This window comes from Heloderma suspectum, chromosome 6 (genome assembly GCF_057233095.1).
Source record: "Heloderma suspectum isolate Gila_16-S chromosome 6, 16-S_ref, whole genome shotgun sequence".
Lineage (NCBI taxonomy): Eukaryota > Metazoa > Chordata > Lepidosauria > Squamata > Helodermatidae > Heloderma > Heloderma suspectum.
This window is the reverse complement of record NC_139463.1, coordinates 90,972,715-90,993,950: the sequence shown is the minus strand read 5'-3', so window position 1 is coordinate 90,993,950 and position 21,236 is coordinate 90,972,715. Positions and strand designations below refer to the sequence as shown.

At 47.0% G+C, this 21,236-nt stretch overlaps 1 protein-coding gene across 1 annotated transcript in view; it reads right to left on the bottom strand.

The window, feature by feature from the left end:
* Positions 1-21,236, bottom strand: part of LOC146341801 (vomeronasal type-2 receptor 26-like) — a 77,538-nt gene that overhangs the window by 16,376 nt on the left and 39,926 nt on the right. Inside the window, exon 12 of the mRNA XM_084807692.1 lies at positions 19,323-20,206. Within this exon, the coding sequence (XP_084663818.1) occupies positions 19,323-20,206 (884 nt within the window). The remainder of the gene's footprint in view (positions 1-19,322; positions 20,207-21,236) is intronic.

Here is a 21,236-nt window from a genome sequence, read left to right as displayed (position 1 = left end):
GGCTGGAGGGATGGGGCGCCTCCCCCCCAGCCAGAATTTTGGCGGGGAGGGACGGAGTGCCTCCCCCATACCGCGAAGCAAGCTGCAGGACTAGGTAAGGGACTTTCGTCCATCCCTAGACTTGGCAGAAGCCAGTGTGCCTTCAAGTACCATGTTGCCAACCCCTGTAGTAGAGAGAGAATATATATATATATATATATATATATATATATATATTCTCTATATAGTTGTAAATGGACTATTGAGGCCTACATTAATCTGAGGTTGGATCTAGGATCTGCCTTCTGCAAGAGGAATGGCTCTGCTTGTAGAAGGTCCCTGAGCACAGATTTTGGGGAACCTCCCCCCCCCCACACACACACACACCACAGCTCAGCCCATTCAGCAAATTGTAGTTCTAACTGCCAGTCACTAAGCCTTAGTGGAGGCATTTCAACCATTTAGAACAGGATAAAAACTGCACAAGAGCTGGGAAACCGCAAAACAATTGGTGGTTGGAGGAAGGGGGGTGGAGTCAGGGGATGGGAGTCTGGTTCTCTGGGAAACCCCATACGGCCAGATCAGGACCCCAGGTGAGGCAGATTTGCTCCCCTCCAGCCTGAAGTTCTGCACCCCTGTTTTACAGGTTACAGTCCAAGCCCTAATACCAGCAAGAGGAGCGCTCTTCAGCAACCCAGAGGGAGAAGACCTCTATTGTGCTGAGGACTTCCATAACACTTTGTGCTCTTTTTGTTCTTATGGGGTTCATCCCCTTTATTTGTGTCTATTGTAGGGATGGCAGAGAATTCCACCACGGATCATGGTGAGGCCAAATGCCAGTGCATTCGGCCCCCCGAACTCCATGGTGGAATGGCCTGCCACCCCCCACCCCCCTGCGGATCCCCCCCAGGACAAGACTCACCTGGGGCGGATCTTCCGGGCGACAGCGGCTCCAGCGGCGGCTCCGGCGGCTCGTCTTCTGACCGGCTGCCAACACTGCCATTTCAACTCTGGTAAAAAAAAGAAAGAAAAAGAAAGAAAGAAAGAAAGAAAGAAAGAAAGACGTGATAGGCTACGTAAAGATTTATGTAGCCTATCATGACTAGGTATTAAAAAAAAACATGACGTTATAACCTATGTAAATCTTTACGTAGCCTATCATGGCTGGGTGGGTTAAAAAACAACAACAACCATGTACACAAATGGCGGTAGCTATGGCCACTGCCATTTGCGTTCCTGATTTTTGCCCTCTTAATCTACAAATTGAAGTACAGCTTTCTCTGTTTGAATAACAGTTCCTGAGGTTAAATCAAAACTTGCTTTGGGAAATGTGTCAAGTTCCAAAAGGATGTTGATTAACTTGGGTGGGTTGATGAGAATAATTTGCCTGCCACACATGCCACACCGTTTCCTGACCATCACCTTGATATGTGCATAGATTCATCATGTATGTTCCTTGTGAGCGTGAGATAACTCTGTACACTACATATCTTAACATTCTTGCTTGAAATCTTCCCTTCTGGACATGGGATGTAATCATAATGGCAAAACTGCTCCCCCTCCCATTTCCTCCTGTAAGAACCATGGTGGCAGCTTTTTGTACATACAGAAAGGGTCAAGGCCTGGTCCAGAAATGGGGGGAGAAATGTAGAGCATTAACAGTTGGAAAACATGTTTTGGAATGTTTGGGAATTTGGATATGTTTGGTCAACCCATTGTTGAGTAAATGGGCTGCAGTCATAGAAGTATGGTGTTCTGGAAGTTCTAAAGGGCACAGGGCATCCCACAAGCTGCTGGTGTTCTATATGTGATGTGGATCCTTACTGGATTTCTTTGCCTATGTGATAAAAGAGTGAGATCACTATGTTAGTAACTTGAGCATTTCACCGCTTTTGGAACCTTTCATTTTCCTCCAGAAACTGAAGCTGGAAGATTACCAAAACATCTCTAATTAAATAAGGGCTGTTCTGCATGACACAAGGGTGGTTAATAAGCCACAGCGGCCTGTTAAGCAACCTGTGTGGGCTGGTCCAATTAACATAATTACCCTCACCAGGCACAGCTTCTTTTGTCATCTGAACCGGATGAGGGTGGCTTGTTGAGGTGGTTACCAAACCACCCAGAGAACCCATTGCCCCAACAAGCCATCCTCACCAAATTTGGGTGACACTAGAAGCCATACCCATACTGTAACTTCTGTGCCCCGCCCCCTGCTCATCTTTTTCATATCATCATCTAGGCAGAAAATGTCCTTGTTTGAGGTCAGAACCCTGTGTTTGGTTAGGATCCAGATCAAGGGCATTGCTAGGTTCTTAAAAGATCTGGGGTACAGGCCCATAACACAAATTTGCACACGCACACACACACACACACACACACACACCTAAGCACACCTCTAATGTATATAAATGTGTGTGTGCACACATGCACATGCGTGCACACATGTGGTGTGCTTGCATGTATATATAGATTACATACATACATAAGAAGTGTGCCCTGACCCCGCACCCCACTTCAGCTCAGACTTTGATTCAGCATTTTGGAAAACGTCCCGCTTCTGCTCTGGACCACTTCAGCTGAGCACCAAACCTGAATCAAAATGAGTCTTTATGCTTCCTGTTGACTACCATGGGAAATTAGAAAAAAAAAAGTAACTTTTTTTCTCTTGGCCAGAATTGGATGATAATTATAATTTCAGGCATAGTAGCCCCCTAAAAGGGGATTACACCTGCCCAATGTCAGAAAAATATGCACAAGGTTTATATTTTGATTTTCTTTTAAAGGGAACTGCTAATAACATTTTTATTACTTGGAAGAATTGAATAAACATTTCAGGATTCATTTCCCCATCAGAGGAGGTAATGTCTGCCAAATTTCAGAATGATAGCCACAAGGGTTTTTGTGCAAGGGTGGCCTTAACATTTTGAGGTTTCCAAAAAGGACATACTTTTCCCTCTATTTTCCTTGTGGACCATTGTTCTGAAAATTACAGACAGTCTAGAGTTGTCCCTAAGTAAGAAACCAGCAAAGTTTCAGAAGGATAGGTGCAGCAGTTCATGTGGAAGGGGAGTTCTCCAATTTGAGGGAGGGAGTGATTTGCTTTCCCTTCCCTTCCCCCCTTCCCCAATAGTTTTGGGGTAAGTTTGGATGAAAATGCACAGGTCATTAGAGGTGTCCCCCAAGCTAGAAACCTGCAAAGTTCCTGAAGGATATTCATGCATGCAAATGTAGAATTACTGGAATTTATTTACAATTCACCAATGTTAGCAGCAGGGGAACATGGTGTGAAGGTGCTATTGCACTCATGTACTGCTTGTGGGTTTCCCATGGGCATCTGGTTGGCCACTGTGTGAATAGAATGCTGGACTAGAAGGACCTTGGTCTGATGCAGCATGGCTCTTCTTATGTTCTTAAATATAGAGTTCCTCTGAGCATATGCAGAATGCTTTTCTTTCACCACTGAGTGCTTCCATTCTCCCCCTACCAGTTCTACATTCTCCATGCAACCATCCTTCCTCATCCTACCATCCTCCAGCAACTCTTCATAAAAACAGATGTCTTGTTTTGTGCAATTCTATGTTTTCCTTGTTATGCACAAGCTCTCATTGTATCTTCCTCCCCATAACTTCATTTGTGCCAAAACTTCACCAGGATTCAGCCAATGAGTCTGTTTTCAAAACTAGGGCTAAGTTATGGAGAAACTCTGATCATGTACTAAGTGCCTTTCCCTCACCAATGAAGCTAGAGTTCATAAACATGCACAAACGCGCGCGCACACACACACACACACGACAAAACATGCATTGGACTGAGCTGAAAGGGTAGTCAATTATTCATTAGACAGAACTGGGTAGGCACTGTATTAAGCCTGCAGTACCACAACTCACAGCTCACAACTCAGGACCTATTTCCAAGTAAACATGCAGAACATCAGGGTGCAAACCTCCCTGCAAAAGTAACTTGTACTGGAATCGTATGAACACTTCCCTGAAGGTAAGCCTCGTTAAACATAATGAGACTTCTGAGTAGGCGTACATAGGCTTGTATAAATGAGTGGTATTTATCTCTCCCCCCCTTAAAAAACAAATCCCAAACTCCTATTTTTATTAAAGCTTTCTGTTCATAGGAGCATAGGAAGCTGCCTTATACTGAGTCAGACCCTGGGTCCATCTAGTGCAGAATTGTTGAAACTGACTGGCAGCAGTGGCTTTCCAGGTTTTCAGACCACTTTCTTTCCTAGCCCTACCTGGAGATGCTGGGGATTGAACCTGGGACCTCCTGTTAGGGATGTCGGAGAATTTCTCCACGAATCTCCAGGAGGCCAAATGCCAATGCATTCAGCCCCCTGAAATTGTTGGGGAAATTCTCCGCCAACCCCCGCCACCCCCCAGGATGGGACTCTGTGGAATGTCCCTCTCACAGGCAGGTCCCGGTGGCATTTCAGCGGCGTTTCGGTGGCAGCGGGGGCGGTGGCCGGTCTTCCGACCGGCTGCCGCCGCCGCCATTTCCCTGTAAAGTAAAAACAAACAAACAAACATGATAGGCTACGTAACAATTTCCGTAGCCTATCACAGCTAGATTTTCAAAGTTAGCTGTGATAGGCTACATAAAGATTTACGTAGCCTATCACGGCTGACTTTGAAAATCTAGCTGTGATAGGCTACGTAAATCGTTATGTAGCCTATCACATTTTTTTTTCAATTTACTTTTTTATTTCACGGCCGGGGAGACAGGGCGCTCCCCCCCGGCCTGAATTTCGGCCAGGAGGGGGGGCGCCTCCCCCCCTGGCCTGAATTTCGGCCGGGAGGGGTGGGGCGCCTCCCCCCTCCAAGAATTTCGGGGGGAGAAACAGAGCGCCTCCCCCCCACACCGAAAACAGCTGTGGGACCAGGTAAGGGACTTTCATCCATCCTTACCAAGGATGTGCTCTACCACTGAGCTACAGCCCTTTCTAGTGCTGGATAATGGAAAATGACAAACAAAAGAGCCCCAGATTTGTTTCTCTGCAACCACGCGAACCCACTTTTCTGAAAGACCTGAGTGAGAGGGAGAAAAAACAACCCTCTTGTCTGTTTGTATAAGGCCGAATACAGTTCAGAACTTCTCTTGCCCACCAAAGTAAATTCTCTTTAAGAATTCCCCAAGATATGCTCTGTGTGGAATACAGAAGAGAAAGAAGGAGCAGGATAGAGGAAGGAAGAAGAAAAGAATGGTGATTGGAAATGAGTGGGTCGGGGGGTAGAGTGAATTCCCTAAGCCAAGTGGCTCCTTTCAGAGAGGTAGGACTTACTTTAGAGGAATTTAGGGGGCTGTGGAGGGTTTGTAAGGACTGCACGTACTGAAATTGACTTTATGAGGTGAGGTGGCTGAGTGCCTTTTCTAGCTTTTTTTAAACTGTAGAACCTATTTAAAGCCTCAGCAGTTCCTTGGTCATGACTCCACAGAGTCCTCACCTTTCTTTTGGAATAATTTGAGTCCTACAGCTATTTAGGAGAAATTAAAATGGAGGGGTGAAAGAAGTTTGTGGAGGCTGATTGGATCCTTTTTTATACTGAAGCTACTAAACTTCTGCAGAAGCCAAAGTGACACCCCCGATTCAGGTTAGGTTAGTCACACTTTGGTCTCATTGAAATCAAAACTTGATTTTATCTTGACTAAAGTATTATGAACCTATTCTGCATCCACCCCTTTGTTGTTATATTTCATCCTAACCCTATTTATTCCTGCCGTTTTGACAGGTCTGTTAGCATTTGAAATGAATAACATGAGCCTAATCTTAAGGATGTCAGAGAATTCTGCCATGGATCTCAGTAAGGCCAAATGCCAGTGCATTCACCCCCCCGAAATCTGTGGCGGAACGCAGCCCCCCACCCCCCCACCCCACGAAAGGCGCGTGAAACGGAGCACTTACCTGCTGCCGTCCGTGCTGACTTGCGAATGGCAGCCACATCTACGGCCACCATTTGCTTCCTCATTATAGCTGTGATAGGCTATGTAAATACTTACGTAGCCTATCACGGCAGCCTGGCAGGATGCAAATGCCATTTGCATCCGCAGCAGCCAGCCGAGAGACCAGCTGCCGCCGCCGCCACCGGAGCCACGCAGCCGGAACATCCGCCCCAGGTAAGCTTTGTCCCAGGGGGGATTCCGTGGGGTGGGGGGGATTCCACAGGGTGGGGGGCTGAGAAGCCTTTCCGCCACAGGTTTCGAGGGGCCGAATGCTCTGGCACTCGGCCTCACTGAAATCCGTGGCGGAATTCTCCGCCATGCCTCTGTACAACACATAGGATTTGTCACAGAATCATCAAACACTAGTAGATTCTATGTCATAAAGGCAGATCCTCTCTCCCTGCCCCGGAATGCCCCCAGCCCCACCCCTTTTCAGCCACTCTGTGCTCCTGTTCTAAACGTGGAGGACGGGGTTTCTCTGCACTGCCTCTAAGGCAGCGCAGACATGGGGGGAGGTCAGTTTTCCAGGAACTGACCTTGGAGCATGGGATGTCGGGGATGCTCTGACTTGGATTCCTGCATTGAGCAGGGGGTTGGGCTTGATGGTCTTGTAGGCCCCTTCCAACCCAACTATTCCATGATTCAATGATTCCTGGAAAACAGCATATCCTGTGGCAGTCTAGCCATTGTCTAGCAGCCATAGGATCACTCCCTCCATCTCATTTTGTGGAACTAGGATCATTGGTATGCCTCTATGAGCATGGACTGGCACATGGCTGCAGATCTAGCATTTGGATACATTCAAGTCTACTTGAATCTGGTTCACTACTTTCAGGAAAGTGTTCTTCGCTTCCATGCAGCTGAAGATGTCAAGCAGGAGTAGGATGCAGTTTGGCCACATCATGAGAATGTGCCTCTGGTGGATGCTGAAAGGACATCCCTGCTTTTACATGTTAGGCTGCACAAATACACAAATATTTGTGTAGCCTATCACATTAATGACAACCACAGACGCAAATGGCGTCCAGGACACCATTTGCGGCCATAAAGGCTTTAGTTTAAGGCAAATGCATTTTTTTATTATTATTAAATTTATTAATCGCCCATCTGGCTGGTCACCCAGCCACTCTGGGCGATGTACAACATACCATAAAACAATTTAAAACAATAAAATTCTACCATAATTTTTTTTTAAAAAAATACCCTAACCCACCCCAAATGCCTGCCTGAACAACCACATTTTTAATGCACGACCGAAGCTCATTAAAGAGGGGGCATGACGGAGTTCCCTAGGAACTCCATCCATTTATGGCTGCATTTACCTTAAACTAAGACCTTTATGGCTGCAAATGGCATCCCAGATGCCATTTGCATCCGGAGACTCACCTTACCTACCCCAGCGATATGGCCATGGCAGCCATATTGCTGGGGCTTTGGAGCTGGTTGCAGGGAGGATCCACTGGTGAGGACTTTGCCCTTCAGCAGAAGATAGGGGATCCGATCCTCCATGGACTTCGGGGGGCCAGATTCAATAGAATCCGGCCTCATTGGGGTCCGTGGTAGGGATGGATGAAAGGGACTTACCTTGTCCTGCAGCTTGCTTCGCGGTGGGGGGGAGGTGCTTCGGTCCTCCCCCCGAAGTTCAGGCAAGGGGGGGAGGCACCCCGCCTCACCCAGACAAAATTCAGTCCGGGGGGGGAGGCGCCCCATCCCTCGCTGGCGGAATTCAGGCCAGGGAGGAGCGGCCCGTTTCCCCGGCCGCGAAAAAAAAGTAAAAAAAAAACCACACACACACACACACACCCATGATAGGCTACGTAACGATTTGCGTAGCCTATCACGGCTAGATTTCCAAAGTCAGCCCTGATAGGCTACGTAAATCGTCACGTAGGCTATCAGAGGTGACTTTGGGGGGAAAAAAGCGCGTACGCAAATGGGGGCGCCCCATGGGAGCCACCATTTGCATTCCTTATTTTGGCATGTCTAGTCTACGTAAAGATTTACGTACACTACGGCGAAAATAAGGGCAACGCAAATAGGGTTCCCTTATTTTCGCCGTAGTCTACGTAAATCTTTACGTAGACTACCCCTGTCCAAATAAGGAACGGAAATGGCGGCGCCCATGGGGCGCCACCATTTGCGTACAGGCTTTTTTTCCCCCTAAAGTCACCCGTGATAGGCTACGTGATGATTTACGTGGCCTATCATGGCTGACTTTGGAAATCTAGTCATCATAGGCTATGTAAATCGTCACATAGCCTATCACGGGTGTTTTTTTTTTACTGTACTTTTTATTTTGTAATGGCGGCAGTAGGGATGGCGGAGAATTTCTCCCCGAAACTTCGGGGGGCCGAGCGCCAACGTGTTTGGCCCCCCGAACAAGTTTCGGGGAGAAATCCTCCGCACCCCCCCCGCCCCCCCCCGGGATGGGACTTACCTTCCCTGAATGTCCCTCCCGGCAGCGGGTCCGGCTGGCGGTTTGTCCGGTGTTCGAGCGGGGCAGGAGCGGCAGCCGGTCTTTCGACCGGCTGCTGCCGCCGCCATTGCAATCAAAGAAAAAAACAAAAAAACATCCCCTGATAGGCTACGTGACGATTCACGTAGCCTATCATGGCTAGATTTGCAAAGTCAGCCATGATAGGCTACATGAATCGTCACGTAGCCTATCACGGGTGACTTAAAAAAAAATAAAATAAAAGTGTGTACGGATAATGGCGGCCCCCATAGGGAGCCACCATTCCCATTCCTTATTCGGTCGCTGTTGTCTACGTAAATGTTTACGTAGACTACGGCGAAAATAAGGGCAACGCTATTTGCGTTGCCCTTATTTTCACCGTAGTCTACGTAAACATTTACGTAGACTACAGCAACTAAATAAGGAACGCGAATGGCGGCTCCCTATGGGGGCCGCCATTCGCGTACGTGCTTTTTTTTTTTAAAGTCACCCGTGATAGGCTACGTGATGATTGACGTAGCCTATCATGGCTGACTTTCCAGATCTAGCCACGATAGGCTACGTGAATCGTCATGTAGCCTATCAGGGGACTTTTTTTTTTTTTTTTACTTTCGTGTTCGCGGCCGGGCGAGGCGGGAAGCCTCCTCCCCGGCCTGAATTTCGGCTGGGCGAGGCGGGAAGCCTCCCCCCCGGCCTGAATTTCGGCTGGGCGAGGCGGGAAGCCTCCCCCCCAGCCTGAACTTCGCGGGGGGAGCAGCGAAGCGCTCCCCCCCACCGCGAACAAGCTGCGAGAAAAGGTAAGTGACTTTCGTCCACCCCTAGGCGGCAGCAGCAGCCGGTCAGGAGACCGGCCGCAGCCCCCGCCCCCACCGAAATGCCGCCGAAACGCCGCCGGGACCCGCCGCCGAGAGGGACATTTGCCGAAGGTAAGTCCCATCCCGGGGGGGGGGGGGCTGGGAGCCGGCAGATAATTTACCCAACACTTTCAGGGGGATGAATGCGTCAGCACTCGGCCTCCCAAAGATTCGTGGAGAAATTCTCCACCATCCCTAGTCCGTGGAGGATTTCTCCAACATCCCTACATCCAGCATTGTCTGGTTCTTGGTATGTCATCTCCAGGGGGCAACACTTTCTTTCAGTGGGATTCAAGGAACCAGGTAGGTTTGTCTTTACAGCCCTACGGTGGTGTGGGTGGTCAACAGCACCTGATGGGATCCTTTCCCATGATGCCCAAGGGAAGGCTTCTTCTGATAGACTTTGATGTGGACTCAATCTCTAGGCTACAGGTTGTGACACTGTACCATAGGAATGTCTGGATGCACCTTTTTAACCTGTGAAGTTAAAGCCTTCACACACTTCATTAACGCTTGGCAATAGTTCAACACAGTCTCATCACTTAAGTGAAAGTTAGTAAGATGTTCTTTAATAGGTGCTGAAGATTAGGGATGTACGAAATTGCCCTTACCTGGCTCCACCGGGTTCCACTGGGGGGGGAGGCACTCCGTCCCTCCCCCCGGAATCCTTGCGGGAATTCTGCGGAGCCACCGGCTGGCTCCGCCAGCAGCTGGACATCCGGCCCCTGGCTAGCAGGGACACAAATGGCAGAGGCTGAAGCTGCCGCTGTTTGCGTCCCTGCAGTCAGCCGTGATAGGCTACGTAAATCTTTACGTAGCCTATCACGTCTGACTTTAAAAGAACAAAACAAAATGAGCGTACACAAATGGCGGCAGCTACAGCTGCTGCCATTTGCGTTCGTTATTTGGGGCTGTCTTAGTCTACGTAAATATTTATGTAGACTAAGACGGCCCAAAATAAGGAACGCAAATGGCGGTGGCCGTAGCCGCCGCCATTTGCGTATGCGCGTTGTTGTTGTTGTTGTTGTTGTTTTTAAGTCAGACGTGATAGGCTACGTAAAGATTTACGTAGCCTATCATGTTGTTGTTGTTGTTGTTGTTGTTTTTAAACCTAGCCATGATAGGCTATGTAAATCTTTACGTAGCCTATCACGTCTTTTTTTTTTTCCAACACTGCAAATGGCGGCAGCCAGTTGGAAGATCAGCCGCCGCTGCCCGGAAGATCCGCACCAGGTAAGTCTCGTCCGGGGGGGGATCCGCGGGGGGGTGGGGGGTGGCAGGCCATTCCGCCACGGAGTTCAGGGGGCTGAATGCACTGGCATTTGGCCTCACCGAGATCCGTGGCGGAATTCTCTGCCATCCCTACTGAAGATGGGAGTCCCAGGGTCTTCCTGTCAGGATCTCATGGAGACTGAGTCCAGTTTGTCACTGCAAAATGGCACATGTGCTCAGCAGGGCCAAGTTAGAGCATCACAGATACTAGAGCAGGTTCACTACCAGCTGTTCCAGTGGGGAATCCACCCTTGGGGGGAGGCAGTCTGTCCCTCCCTCCGGAATCCTCGCCAGCCGGCTCTGCTCTGTGGTGATTCTGCGGAGCCACTGGCTGGCTCCGGAGCACCAGCGATATGGCCGCCACTGCTGTACCGTATCACTGGCCGAGGCTGACTCGGGACGCAAATGGCATCCACTAGGCCATTTGTGGCCGTAAAGCTCTTAGATTAAGCTAAATGCAGCTGTGAATGGCTAGCCTATCACATTAAAAACCACAGACACAAACGACGTAGCAAATGCCATTTGCAGCAGTAAAGCCCTTAGTTTAAGCTAAAGGCAGCCATTTACAGCTACATTTAGCTTGATCTAAGAGCTTTATGGCCACAAATGGTGTAGTGGATGCCATTTGAGTCCAAGGTCATCCTCAGTCAGGGATATGGCACAGCAATGGCAGCCTTATCACTGGTGCTCCAGAGCTGCAGGCGGGGAGGATCCAGCCAGGGAGGATTCCGCAGGGAGGCGGAGGTAAGTGATCCTTTCTGCCATGGACTCCAGAGACTAGATCCTTTTGAATACAGCCTCATTGGGGTCCGTGGCAGAATTCTCTGACATCCCTAATCACACCATTTAAGTCCATTTTTAGCACAGATTTTGGCTAATTTGGTCTTTAAGACTCCATTCCACCTTTTTTTCCCCACCAGCTCTGCTGGCTGAGGATGGTAGGGGCACTGGAAATGCTGTTGAATTTGCAAAGCTTTGTTCATACAACTACGAATACATATTTAAAAGAACAACATTACTTCATCTGCATGAAATCTATTTGTATGTTAAAAGAAAGCTTACATCTCTCTTAACTTTTTTCAGGGCTGGGTATCTGAGCAGATGGTGCACTTTCTTTCTCTCAGACAGAACATATAACATGCTAATTCACTCAGGATTTTATAGAGCAAGTCTCACTAAGTTAGAAAACTGTCAGAAACTACACGCACTGCTGGCCCCCCTTCACCAATAGGGATGTATGAAAGTCCCTTACCTGAACCCAAAGCTTGATTCGCGGTGGGGGGGAGGTGCCCCATCCCTCCCCCCTGAAATTCTGGCTGGGGGGGAGGCGCCCCATCCCTCCGGCCACGAATCCTGCTGTCCTGCCGGGACGCAAATGGCGGTGGCCGTAGCCTCCGCCGTTTGCGTCCCTGCAGTCAGCTGTGATAGGCTATGTAAATGTTTACGTAGCCTAGCACGGCTGAGGGGAAAAAAAAAACTGCACGTACGCAAATGGTGGCGCCCATGGGCACCACCATTTGCGTTCCTTAATTTGGCATGTGTAGTCTACGTAAACATTTACGTAGACTACGGCGAAAATAAGGGGAACGCTATTTGCATTCCCCTTACTTTCGCCGTAGTCTACGTAAATGATTATGTAGACTACACGTGCCAAAATAAGGAATGCAAATGGTGGAGCCCATAGGCGCCGCCATTTGCATACACGCGGTTGTTGTTGTTTTTTTCACTCAGCCGTGTTAGGCTACGTAAATATTTATGTCATAAACATTTACGTAGCCTATCATGGTGTTTTTAAAAATCTAGCCATGATAGGCTACGTAAATCTTTACGTAGCCTATCATGTTTTTTTGTTTGTTTGGTTTTTTTAACTTGGAAATGGCGGCGGCAGCCAGTCAGAAGACCGGCCGCCGCAGCCACCACCGCCGGACCGCCACGAAACCGCCACCAGAGCCGCCGCCGCCAGGGACATTCGCACAAGGTAAGTCCCGTCCTGGGGGGGATGGGGGGTGCAGACCGTTTCTCCACCAATTTTGGGGGGCCGAATGCGCTGGCATTCGGCCTCCCTGAGATTCGAGGAGAAATTCTCTGACATCCCTATCAAGGCTTTTCTCTTTGGGCAGCAAAATAAGTTTTCTCACAGTATAGAAAGAAGCATTCCTTATCAGTCAGAAGGTATACAATGTGAAGAGTGAGTACAGTGCATTATTTTAGCTTCTGTGAGTAGGGAAAAATGTGGCTTTCACTCTATGTGAATACAGCTATGAGAACCAACTCTAAAATCATGAAAATTGCTAACTTTCTAGCAAATCAGCATACTTGTGCTATTGATTACTGCATTATTACTGCATATAATTCTGGGCAAATTCACACCTGACTGCTTGCCAGTCTTCTAAAACTAAATCTAATACACTCTCTCCTTGAATTTTCACAGATTCTATATGCAGCTGTTTATTAAACAATTAAAACAAATCATATTTTTGTTAAGCTTATTTATTGTTAAGCATATTTAAGCTTGCTAGGCTCCAAACAAAGCAAAAAGACAAAGCAAGAAAATAACAATAACTAACACAACAATGGGACAATGCACAACACATAGGATTTCAAATCCACTGTTACCTCAGTATACAAATATATCTCACCACTGACTTTCAGTAAAAGTTAACACATACTTAGACCACTTTAAAATCTCATTCTCATTAGGGATGGCGGAGAATTTCTCCCTGAAACTTCGGGGGGCCGAGCGCCAACATGTTCGGCCCCCCGAACAAATTTCGGGGAGAAATTCTCCGCACCTCCGCCCCCCGCACCCCCCCGGGACGGGACTTACCTTGGACGAATGTCCCTCCCGGCGGCGGGTCCGGCGGTTCGGCGGGTGTTAGTCCAGGGTGGGAGCGGCAGTCAGTCTTTCGACCAGCTGCCGCCCCCGCCATTCCAATAAAATAAAAAAAAATGCCCCCGTGATAGGCTACATGACGATTAACGTAGCCTATCATGGCTGACTTTGCAGATCTAGCTGTGATAGGCTACGTTAATCGTCACGTAGCCTATCATGGGGGCGTTTTTAAAAAAAAAATAAAAAATTGGAGTTCGCAGCCGGGCGAGGCGAGGCGCCCCTCCCTGGCCTGAATTTCAGCCGGGCGAGGCGGGAAGCCTCCCCCCCGACCTGAATTTCGGCCGGGCGAGGCGGGAAGCCTCCCCCCCGGCCTGAACTTCGTGGGGGGAGCAGCGAAGCACCTCTCCCCCCACCGCGAACAAGCTTCGAGGACAGGTAAGTGACTTTCGTCCACCCCTAATTCACATCTAGGGGTGGCAGAGAATTTCTCCACAAATCTCCGGGAGGCCGAATGCCAACGCATTCTGCCCCCTGAAATTCTTGGGGAAAATCTCCGCCCCCTGCTCCCCCCGTGATGGTACTTACCTCTGTCGAATGTCCCTCTCAGCAGCGGGTCCTGGCGGCGTTTCAGTGGTGTTTCGGCGGTGGCTGGGGCGGCGGCCGGTCTTCCGACCGGCTGCCGCCGCCACCATTTCCCCGTAAAGTAAAACAAAACAAAACAAAATGTGATAGGCTACGTAGCGATTTACATAGCATATCACGGCTAAATTTTCAAAGTCAGCCATGATAGGCTACGTAAATCTTTACGTAGCCTATCACGGCTGACTTTGGGGGGAAAAAAGCGCGTATGCAAATGGCGGCGCCCATGGGCGACGCCATTTGCGTACATGCTTTTTTTTTTTCAAAGTCAGCCATGATAGGCTACATAAAGATTTACGTAGCCTATCATGGCTGACTTTCAAAATCTAGCAGTGATAGGCTACGTAAATCGTTACGTAGCCTATCACATTTTTTTCCCCCAATTTACTTTTTTATTTCGCAGCTGGGGAGACGGGGCGCTCCCCCCCAGCCTAAATTTTGGTGGCGAGGGATGGGGCGCTTCCCCCCCGGCCTGAATTTCGGCCGGGAGGGGTGGGGCGCCTCCCCCCTGCCATGAATTTTGGGGGGAGAAATGGAGCACCTCCCCCCCACACCAAAAACAGCTGTGGGACCAGGTAAGGGACTTTCGTCCATCCTTACTAGGGATGGCAGAGAATTCCACCATGGAACTCGGTGAGGCTGAATGCCAGTGCATTCGGCCCCCGAACTCCATGGCGGAAAGGCCTGCCACCCCCCGCCACCCTGTGGATCCCCCCCCCGGGACGAGACTTACCTGGGGTGGATCTTCCGGGTGGCAGCGGCTGCGGCGGTGGATGGTCTTCCGGCCAGCTGCCGCCGCCGCCATTTGCAGTCTTGTTAAAAAAAGAAAAAGACGTGATAGGCTACGTAAATCTTTATGTAGCCTATCATGGCTGGGTAGTTTTTTTTAAAAAAAAAAAAACACGTATGCAAATGGCCGCGGCTACGGCCATTTTAGCCTACGTAAATATTTACATAGGCTAAAATGGTGAATCAAAAAGGGACACAAATAGTGCCCGCTAGGCTATTTGCGTTCCCCTTTATTTTCACCGTCATAGTCTACGTAAATATTTATGTAGATTCAGACAGTCAAAAATAAGGAATGCAAATGGCAGCAGCCATAGCCGCTGCCATTTTGCATATATGTTTTGTTTTTGTTTTTTCCCCAGAGCCCTCTGCGGCCGGAAATCCAGCTGCGGATGGCTCTGGGCTGGGCTGGGCCTGGCTGGCTGCTCTGCAGAGCTGCCGCGGAGCACATCCGGCCATCGAGGATTCCAGGGGGGAGGAACGGATCGCCTCCCCCCCGTCGAGGGTTCTGGGGGGAGGGACAGAACGCCTCCCCCCCATCAACATAATCCGCGAAAGGTAAGTCACTTTCCTACATCCCTAGTTGTACCTTCAGGTAGCAAAGAAGCAGGATTTAGAGTATAGCGTACTATGACTGCTAGAGAGAAGCAACATTTCATACCTGGAGAGGCATGATTGAGATAGGTGTGGTCTTTGTTTTATGTAGAAATGCTGCTACTGAGTGAGGTACACAAAGACTTAAAGGAGAACTTAACACTATCTTTTCAGGGACTTGAACAAGGTGGGCAGCAGCTGAAGAATCAAGGAAAGTACTGTAATATGTTACTGGTCAGTTTTTATTTCCATGCTTTCAGGCAAGCACACTAAGAGCAATATATATATATATATATATATATATATATATATATATATATATTCATAACAGGAGAGAGTGAACGGAATAATTGGGAAGCCCAAGTTTTTTTAGAACAGTGTTTGTTTAGGAGCAGTGGAAGCAGATTCAGCTTCGGAAGAATAGGAAAGTGGCTCAGGAAGATCTGAATATATTCTGTCAGGGAGCAAAGATAGTATGACTAAGTTTACACAAAAGGTCTCTGGTCAATAGAAAGAAAAAGTTACAAACCTCTCAGCTGTCTTAGAAATTTTGAGAAGGAAAGGGAGGAGGGGGGAGCTGCTCGGAGGTGTGAAGTGTTTCCATCAGCTGGCCAGGCTGGTGGAGACACTAATTTTTCTAATGCTCAACTTGGCTACAGAAAAGTGGCAGCCATGCTGGAACATTTTCTTCCAAAAACATCTTTAGATAATCCATGTAATCTGCTGTTGTCTCGCTTTTGTTTTGCTTAATTGATAATCTTTTTTTTTTTAGCCTAATCTGTTTTCTGCAGCTTCTGATGTGCACTTGATCTAAAGTATTAAGGTCAGCTGGTTCTTGATTTGGCCAATTTGCTTGTTCTTTTAATCTAGTGCACACTTCTTGGGGCAAAATAATTCTCATGAGTTGGTTCATGCTAGCACAATTAGGATTTTAACAAGTGATCGCTGCTTGCAATTCTTCTCTAAACGTCTTTGACTTTTCTCTGATGTTTCAAAATTTGGCCTAGTCTTTCAGTTTTTCTTGGGAGTCCTTAAGATTCCACTCCCCAGGACATAGGTGATGGAGGGGAGGGGCACCTCAACATACCAATCAAAGAATGCATTCTCATGGACCCTGTGCCATCTTGGACCTCAAGATTCCAAGGCTCCCTTTAAATGCACACTTTTGTCCAAATCAAAGGTCCCAACCAAAGGAAATTGTTTGGATGGGTCAAGTTCAATTTCCATTTCTCCAAAACTTGCGTGTCTTAGGTCCATAATTCCTGTAGATGTACATTGAAGGTGTCCTTTTTTGGACTGTGGAATTTATTTGGAAGAATCCCACCCCATCCTCAGTTCATACAGGAGCACACAGGAAAATAATCAGGAGGTCTCCACAGGTTGCGAGAAATGAAAGGCCCTGCCAAATTCCAAGGTACAGAGACTGACTCCCACTGAATTAGAGGCACCATCAGTCAAGGGAGTTCATACCATGGCAGGGAGTGAAGGAAAGGTCGGGTCACTCACTTCAATTTCTGTTCATTCAGGAATGATTTATTCAGGAGGTCCGTGCCTTGTCAGCCGGTTCATACCATGGAGAGAAAAAGGAAAACTCACTCACACAAGGTTCCAGAGACTATAATTGGCCCTGCTCCTTTTTTACCTCAATTCATACCAGGCAATTCTTGTTTTATTGTTTTCCTCAATTCAAACAAGGCAACTCCCATTCACCTGATGCTATATCCCATAGACCACTGTACCCCCCCCAAAACCCTAAACAAAACAAACACTTACTAAGTGCTTAAATTACTGACTGTCTCTTTAAAGGCAGTATCCCATCAGCCAAGGTAGAATTGTCCCATGGGCAGCCTCACACTGAGCCCCAGACTTAGAGATTTCAAAAGGTCTCTTACTTAGCGCTTGCTTCTGGGATGTTCAGTGAACGGCGGCCCAAATTGGTTCAATTCTCCTCAGCATTTGGGATCCAAGTCATGGCACCAAATTGTTAAGGAAATATCCAAGGCAGGTTAGGCTGAACAGTCAGGAATTTATTAAAGCACATAATGGCCATGGGAGAGACAGATGAAACTGTGTCTCCCCCAAATAAAAGGAACAGGATCCATTTATACAGACTGAAAGTTGGAGAACAAAGAAAACACACTACACATGTTCAGAAACCAATTAGTACTCAGTAACAGTCTTATCAGCACAGCGGCCTTCTTATCTTTAGGGATGAGTAACTTTAGTGGATAGGAATTTCTTGCATATGAGCAAGTTACAATTACCTTCTCATGGTCAGACACACACACACACACACACACACACACTGCCATCAGGCACCTCGCCTGAACTAAACTACTTACAATGCCTAGTCAGGCCTACTTTCACACTGGGATCTGTTAATCTAGAATGGGAAGAACTCTGGTACTGCCACACTCCTGTTTTTCTCCATCTCAAGGGGTATAACATAGCACACCCATTTTTGCAAGTAATGAGTATCTTGACCTATGTATTGGGGGACAGGGAACAGTTTCAGTCTTGTGGCTTCAGTGACATTTCTTTGGATCTTACACTGTCTGCCTGTTGTCTGCTCTCTCACAACCAACCAAAAATGAATATTATGTAAAGGACAGTCATCTCTGTTGAGAAGATTAAATTGACAAGTATACAAATGACAAGTACAGCAAGAAACACTGCTATAGTTGGCATCAAACTGATGAAAAAGAACATGTCTGGTGTTTTGTCCTCCAAAAGAAACTGATCCTGCAAACTCCCCACCCCCACCCCTTTTCACAGTGAAGTGGGAGATGCAAGACAAAAATAGCATTTCAAGTAATTCTATGGCATTAAATCTAACAAGAAGAAATAGTGATCTCTAATGGGACGGCAGAGGATGAGATGGCTAGATAGCATCACCGATGCAATGAATATGTGAACTTGAGCACACTCCGGGAGAGAGCAGAGGACAGGAAGGCCTGGCGTGCTATGGTCCATGGGGTCACCAAGAGTCGGACATGACTTAAAGACTGAACAACAACAATGGAATATTGGGAGTCAGCCTTGTGAAATCTTAAGTGGATTTGATCAAGCATAATTACACTACACTGAAAATACAAGAGGTTAAGTACTTGTCCAGATGTAAACACCAGAATTGTCCAGAGTTTCCTTCTCCGTGGATTCCTATTCATCATGGGATCAAGCATGTGACAAAATGTTATGGAGTCTGGTTCTGGCATCAGTAAGGTGATGGTGACATTGAACAGAGGCAGGAGCCACAAACAGGCTGGAGGAATGATACCTGAATGGAGAGGTAGAATGGGATGTGGAAAGGCTGAGCAAATACCAGCCACAAGGAAGTGTGCATAGTTACTCAATGAGGCAAGTTGCTCATGTAGACCAGCTTTGAAAGGAGGGCTTTATAGGACCTGTTGAATCTCCTTGAGGGTCAGCTGAACATCTTGAGGTTGTATAGGGTCATTTGACAGTACTCAGACCAGCACTGGACGCTAGAGGGTGACCTAGCATTATAAAACCAGCTCTAAGCTAGCTGATCAAAGGCTGGACTCTTGAGCGTGGAGTCAAGATGCCCTCATGGAGCCTGACTTTTTTCTTTTCTTTTCTCACAAATCCCCCAATATTAATGATAATTTATTCCAGTGTTTGAACATTTCATAATTTCATTTGAAATTCCAGTAATGAACATTTCACAAACTCCCTGCTAGCCCAAGACATTGTATTGCTTGAAGTGGAGTAAAATAACACTCTAAACTACTGAAAGAGAAACTGAAAGGGGGAAAGCTTATGAATATCACTGGCAGTTTTATTCAAGCATGCTTCAATTCAAAATATTAGTTCTAAATTGTCATTCTATGCAGAGGTAGTTGGCAGTTGATGGATGAGAGATGGGAGGTGGGAAGGGGATTCCATTGCACACTCACAAATCTTTCTGAATTGCATTACATTTTTAATGTTTTCTCCTTACGAGCTCTTCCTTATTGTTTAGTTCGGGCTTCAAAATAATGATGAAACATTTCGGGAAAAAGATGGAACCCAGCAATCCAGCACTGGAGGTAAAGATAGAAAAGATCTCCACAGCTACTGTGTATTTTCCCTTGGTGCTCAGGTAGGTTGGGACAAAGGAAAGCCAAACACTGCAAAAGACCAACATGCTGAAGGTGATGAACTTGGCTTCATTGAAACTGTTGGGTAACTTCCTAGCAAGGAAAGCCACAAGGAAGCTGACAATGGCCAGGAAGCCCATATAGCCCAGGACACAATAAAACATAGTAACAGATCCCTCATTACATTTGAGTATACTTTCTTCAGTCACTGAGTGCAGGTCAGCATTTGGGAATGGCGGAGAGGTTGCCAGCCACACGGTGCAAATACCTGCTTGGATAAAGGAGCAGCAAAGGACAATGGAGCTGGTCAGTCTTTTCCGCAACCATTTTCTGATGTTGCTTCCTGGCTTGATGGCCATGAAAGCCAGAACTACTGTGACAGTTTTTGCTAACACACAAGACACAGCCACTGTGAAGACCATACCAAAACTAATTTGTTGGAGGAAACACATCACTTTTTGGGGTGGGCCAATGAAAAGCAATGCACAAAGGAAACAGAGCAGGAGAGAAATGAGGAGAGTGTAGGTGAGGTTCTGGTTGTTTGCTTTGACGATGGGGGTATCATGGTGCTTCAAAAATATTCCAAGCACCAAAGCTGTGAACAGAGAAAAGGAAAGTACCAAGACAGTTAAGATGATCCCCAAAGGCTCTTCATAAGACAAGAAAGTTACTATCTTGAGATTGCATGAGGCTCGGTCCTTGTTTGGGTATTGATCAGCTGGGCATTCAAGGCAGTCATCCATGTCTGAAAACAGAAGTATTCATTTTCATTTTTTTCTAACTTTTTATATGTTTGTTTTTCCCCATGCAGGGATTATAGCAGAAATGGTGCCAGGAGAGGTGACCACTGATGCATGCATTTATTACCTTTCTATGCCTTCCAAAAGACAAAGCTCTCTGGGTGTTTTATAAAAATCAATACTCTAAAAATACAATACAACAATGTAATATAAAAACATTAACATATATGCATAGAAAAATAATTTTAAACAGACAACAATAAAAATCCCAGGACCTATTAAAAACACTTATTATATGCTATCAAATGCCTGGAAATAGAGGAATGTAACCTCCTGCTGGAGTACAGCTATTGCCTTTACAAAGGAAGTTATGAATGAAATAAAGAATAGCTAGGGATGTCAGAGAATTCCACCATGGATCTCGGTGAGGCCGATTGCCAGTGCATTTGGCCCCCCGAAATCCGTGGCAGAATGAAGCCCCCACCCCCACCACCCCATGAAAGGCACGCAAAATGGAGCACTTACCTGCTGCCATCCGCGCTGACTTGTGAATGGCAGCCGCACTGCGGCCACCATTTGCTTCCTCATCATAGCTGTGATAGGCTACGTAAATAATTACGTAGCCTATCACGGCTAACGCAGGGACGCCATTTGCATCCCTGTGGAGGCTGTGATAGGCTACGTAAGTATTTACATAGACTATCATGGCAAGCTAAAAAAAAAAAAAAAACAGCATACACAAATGGCAGCAGCTATGGCGGCCGCCATTTGCGTTCCCTTTTTTTCATTGTTATAGCCTACGTAAATATTTATGTAAGCTATTACAGCAAAAAAAAAGGGGGAATGCAAATAGCGTAGTGGGCACTATTTGCGTTCCATTTTTTTTCGCCGTAATAGTTTACATAAATATTTACATAGGCTAAAACAGTGCAAAAAAAAGGAACACAAGTAGCGCCCACTACGCTATTTGTGTTCCCCTTTTTTTCACCGTAATAGCTTACGTAAATATTTATGTAGGCTAAAACAGTGAAAAAA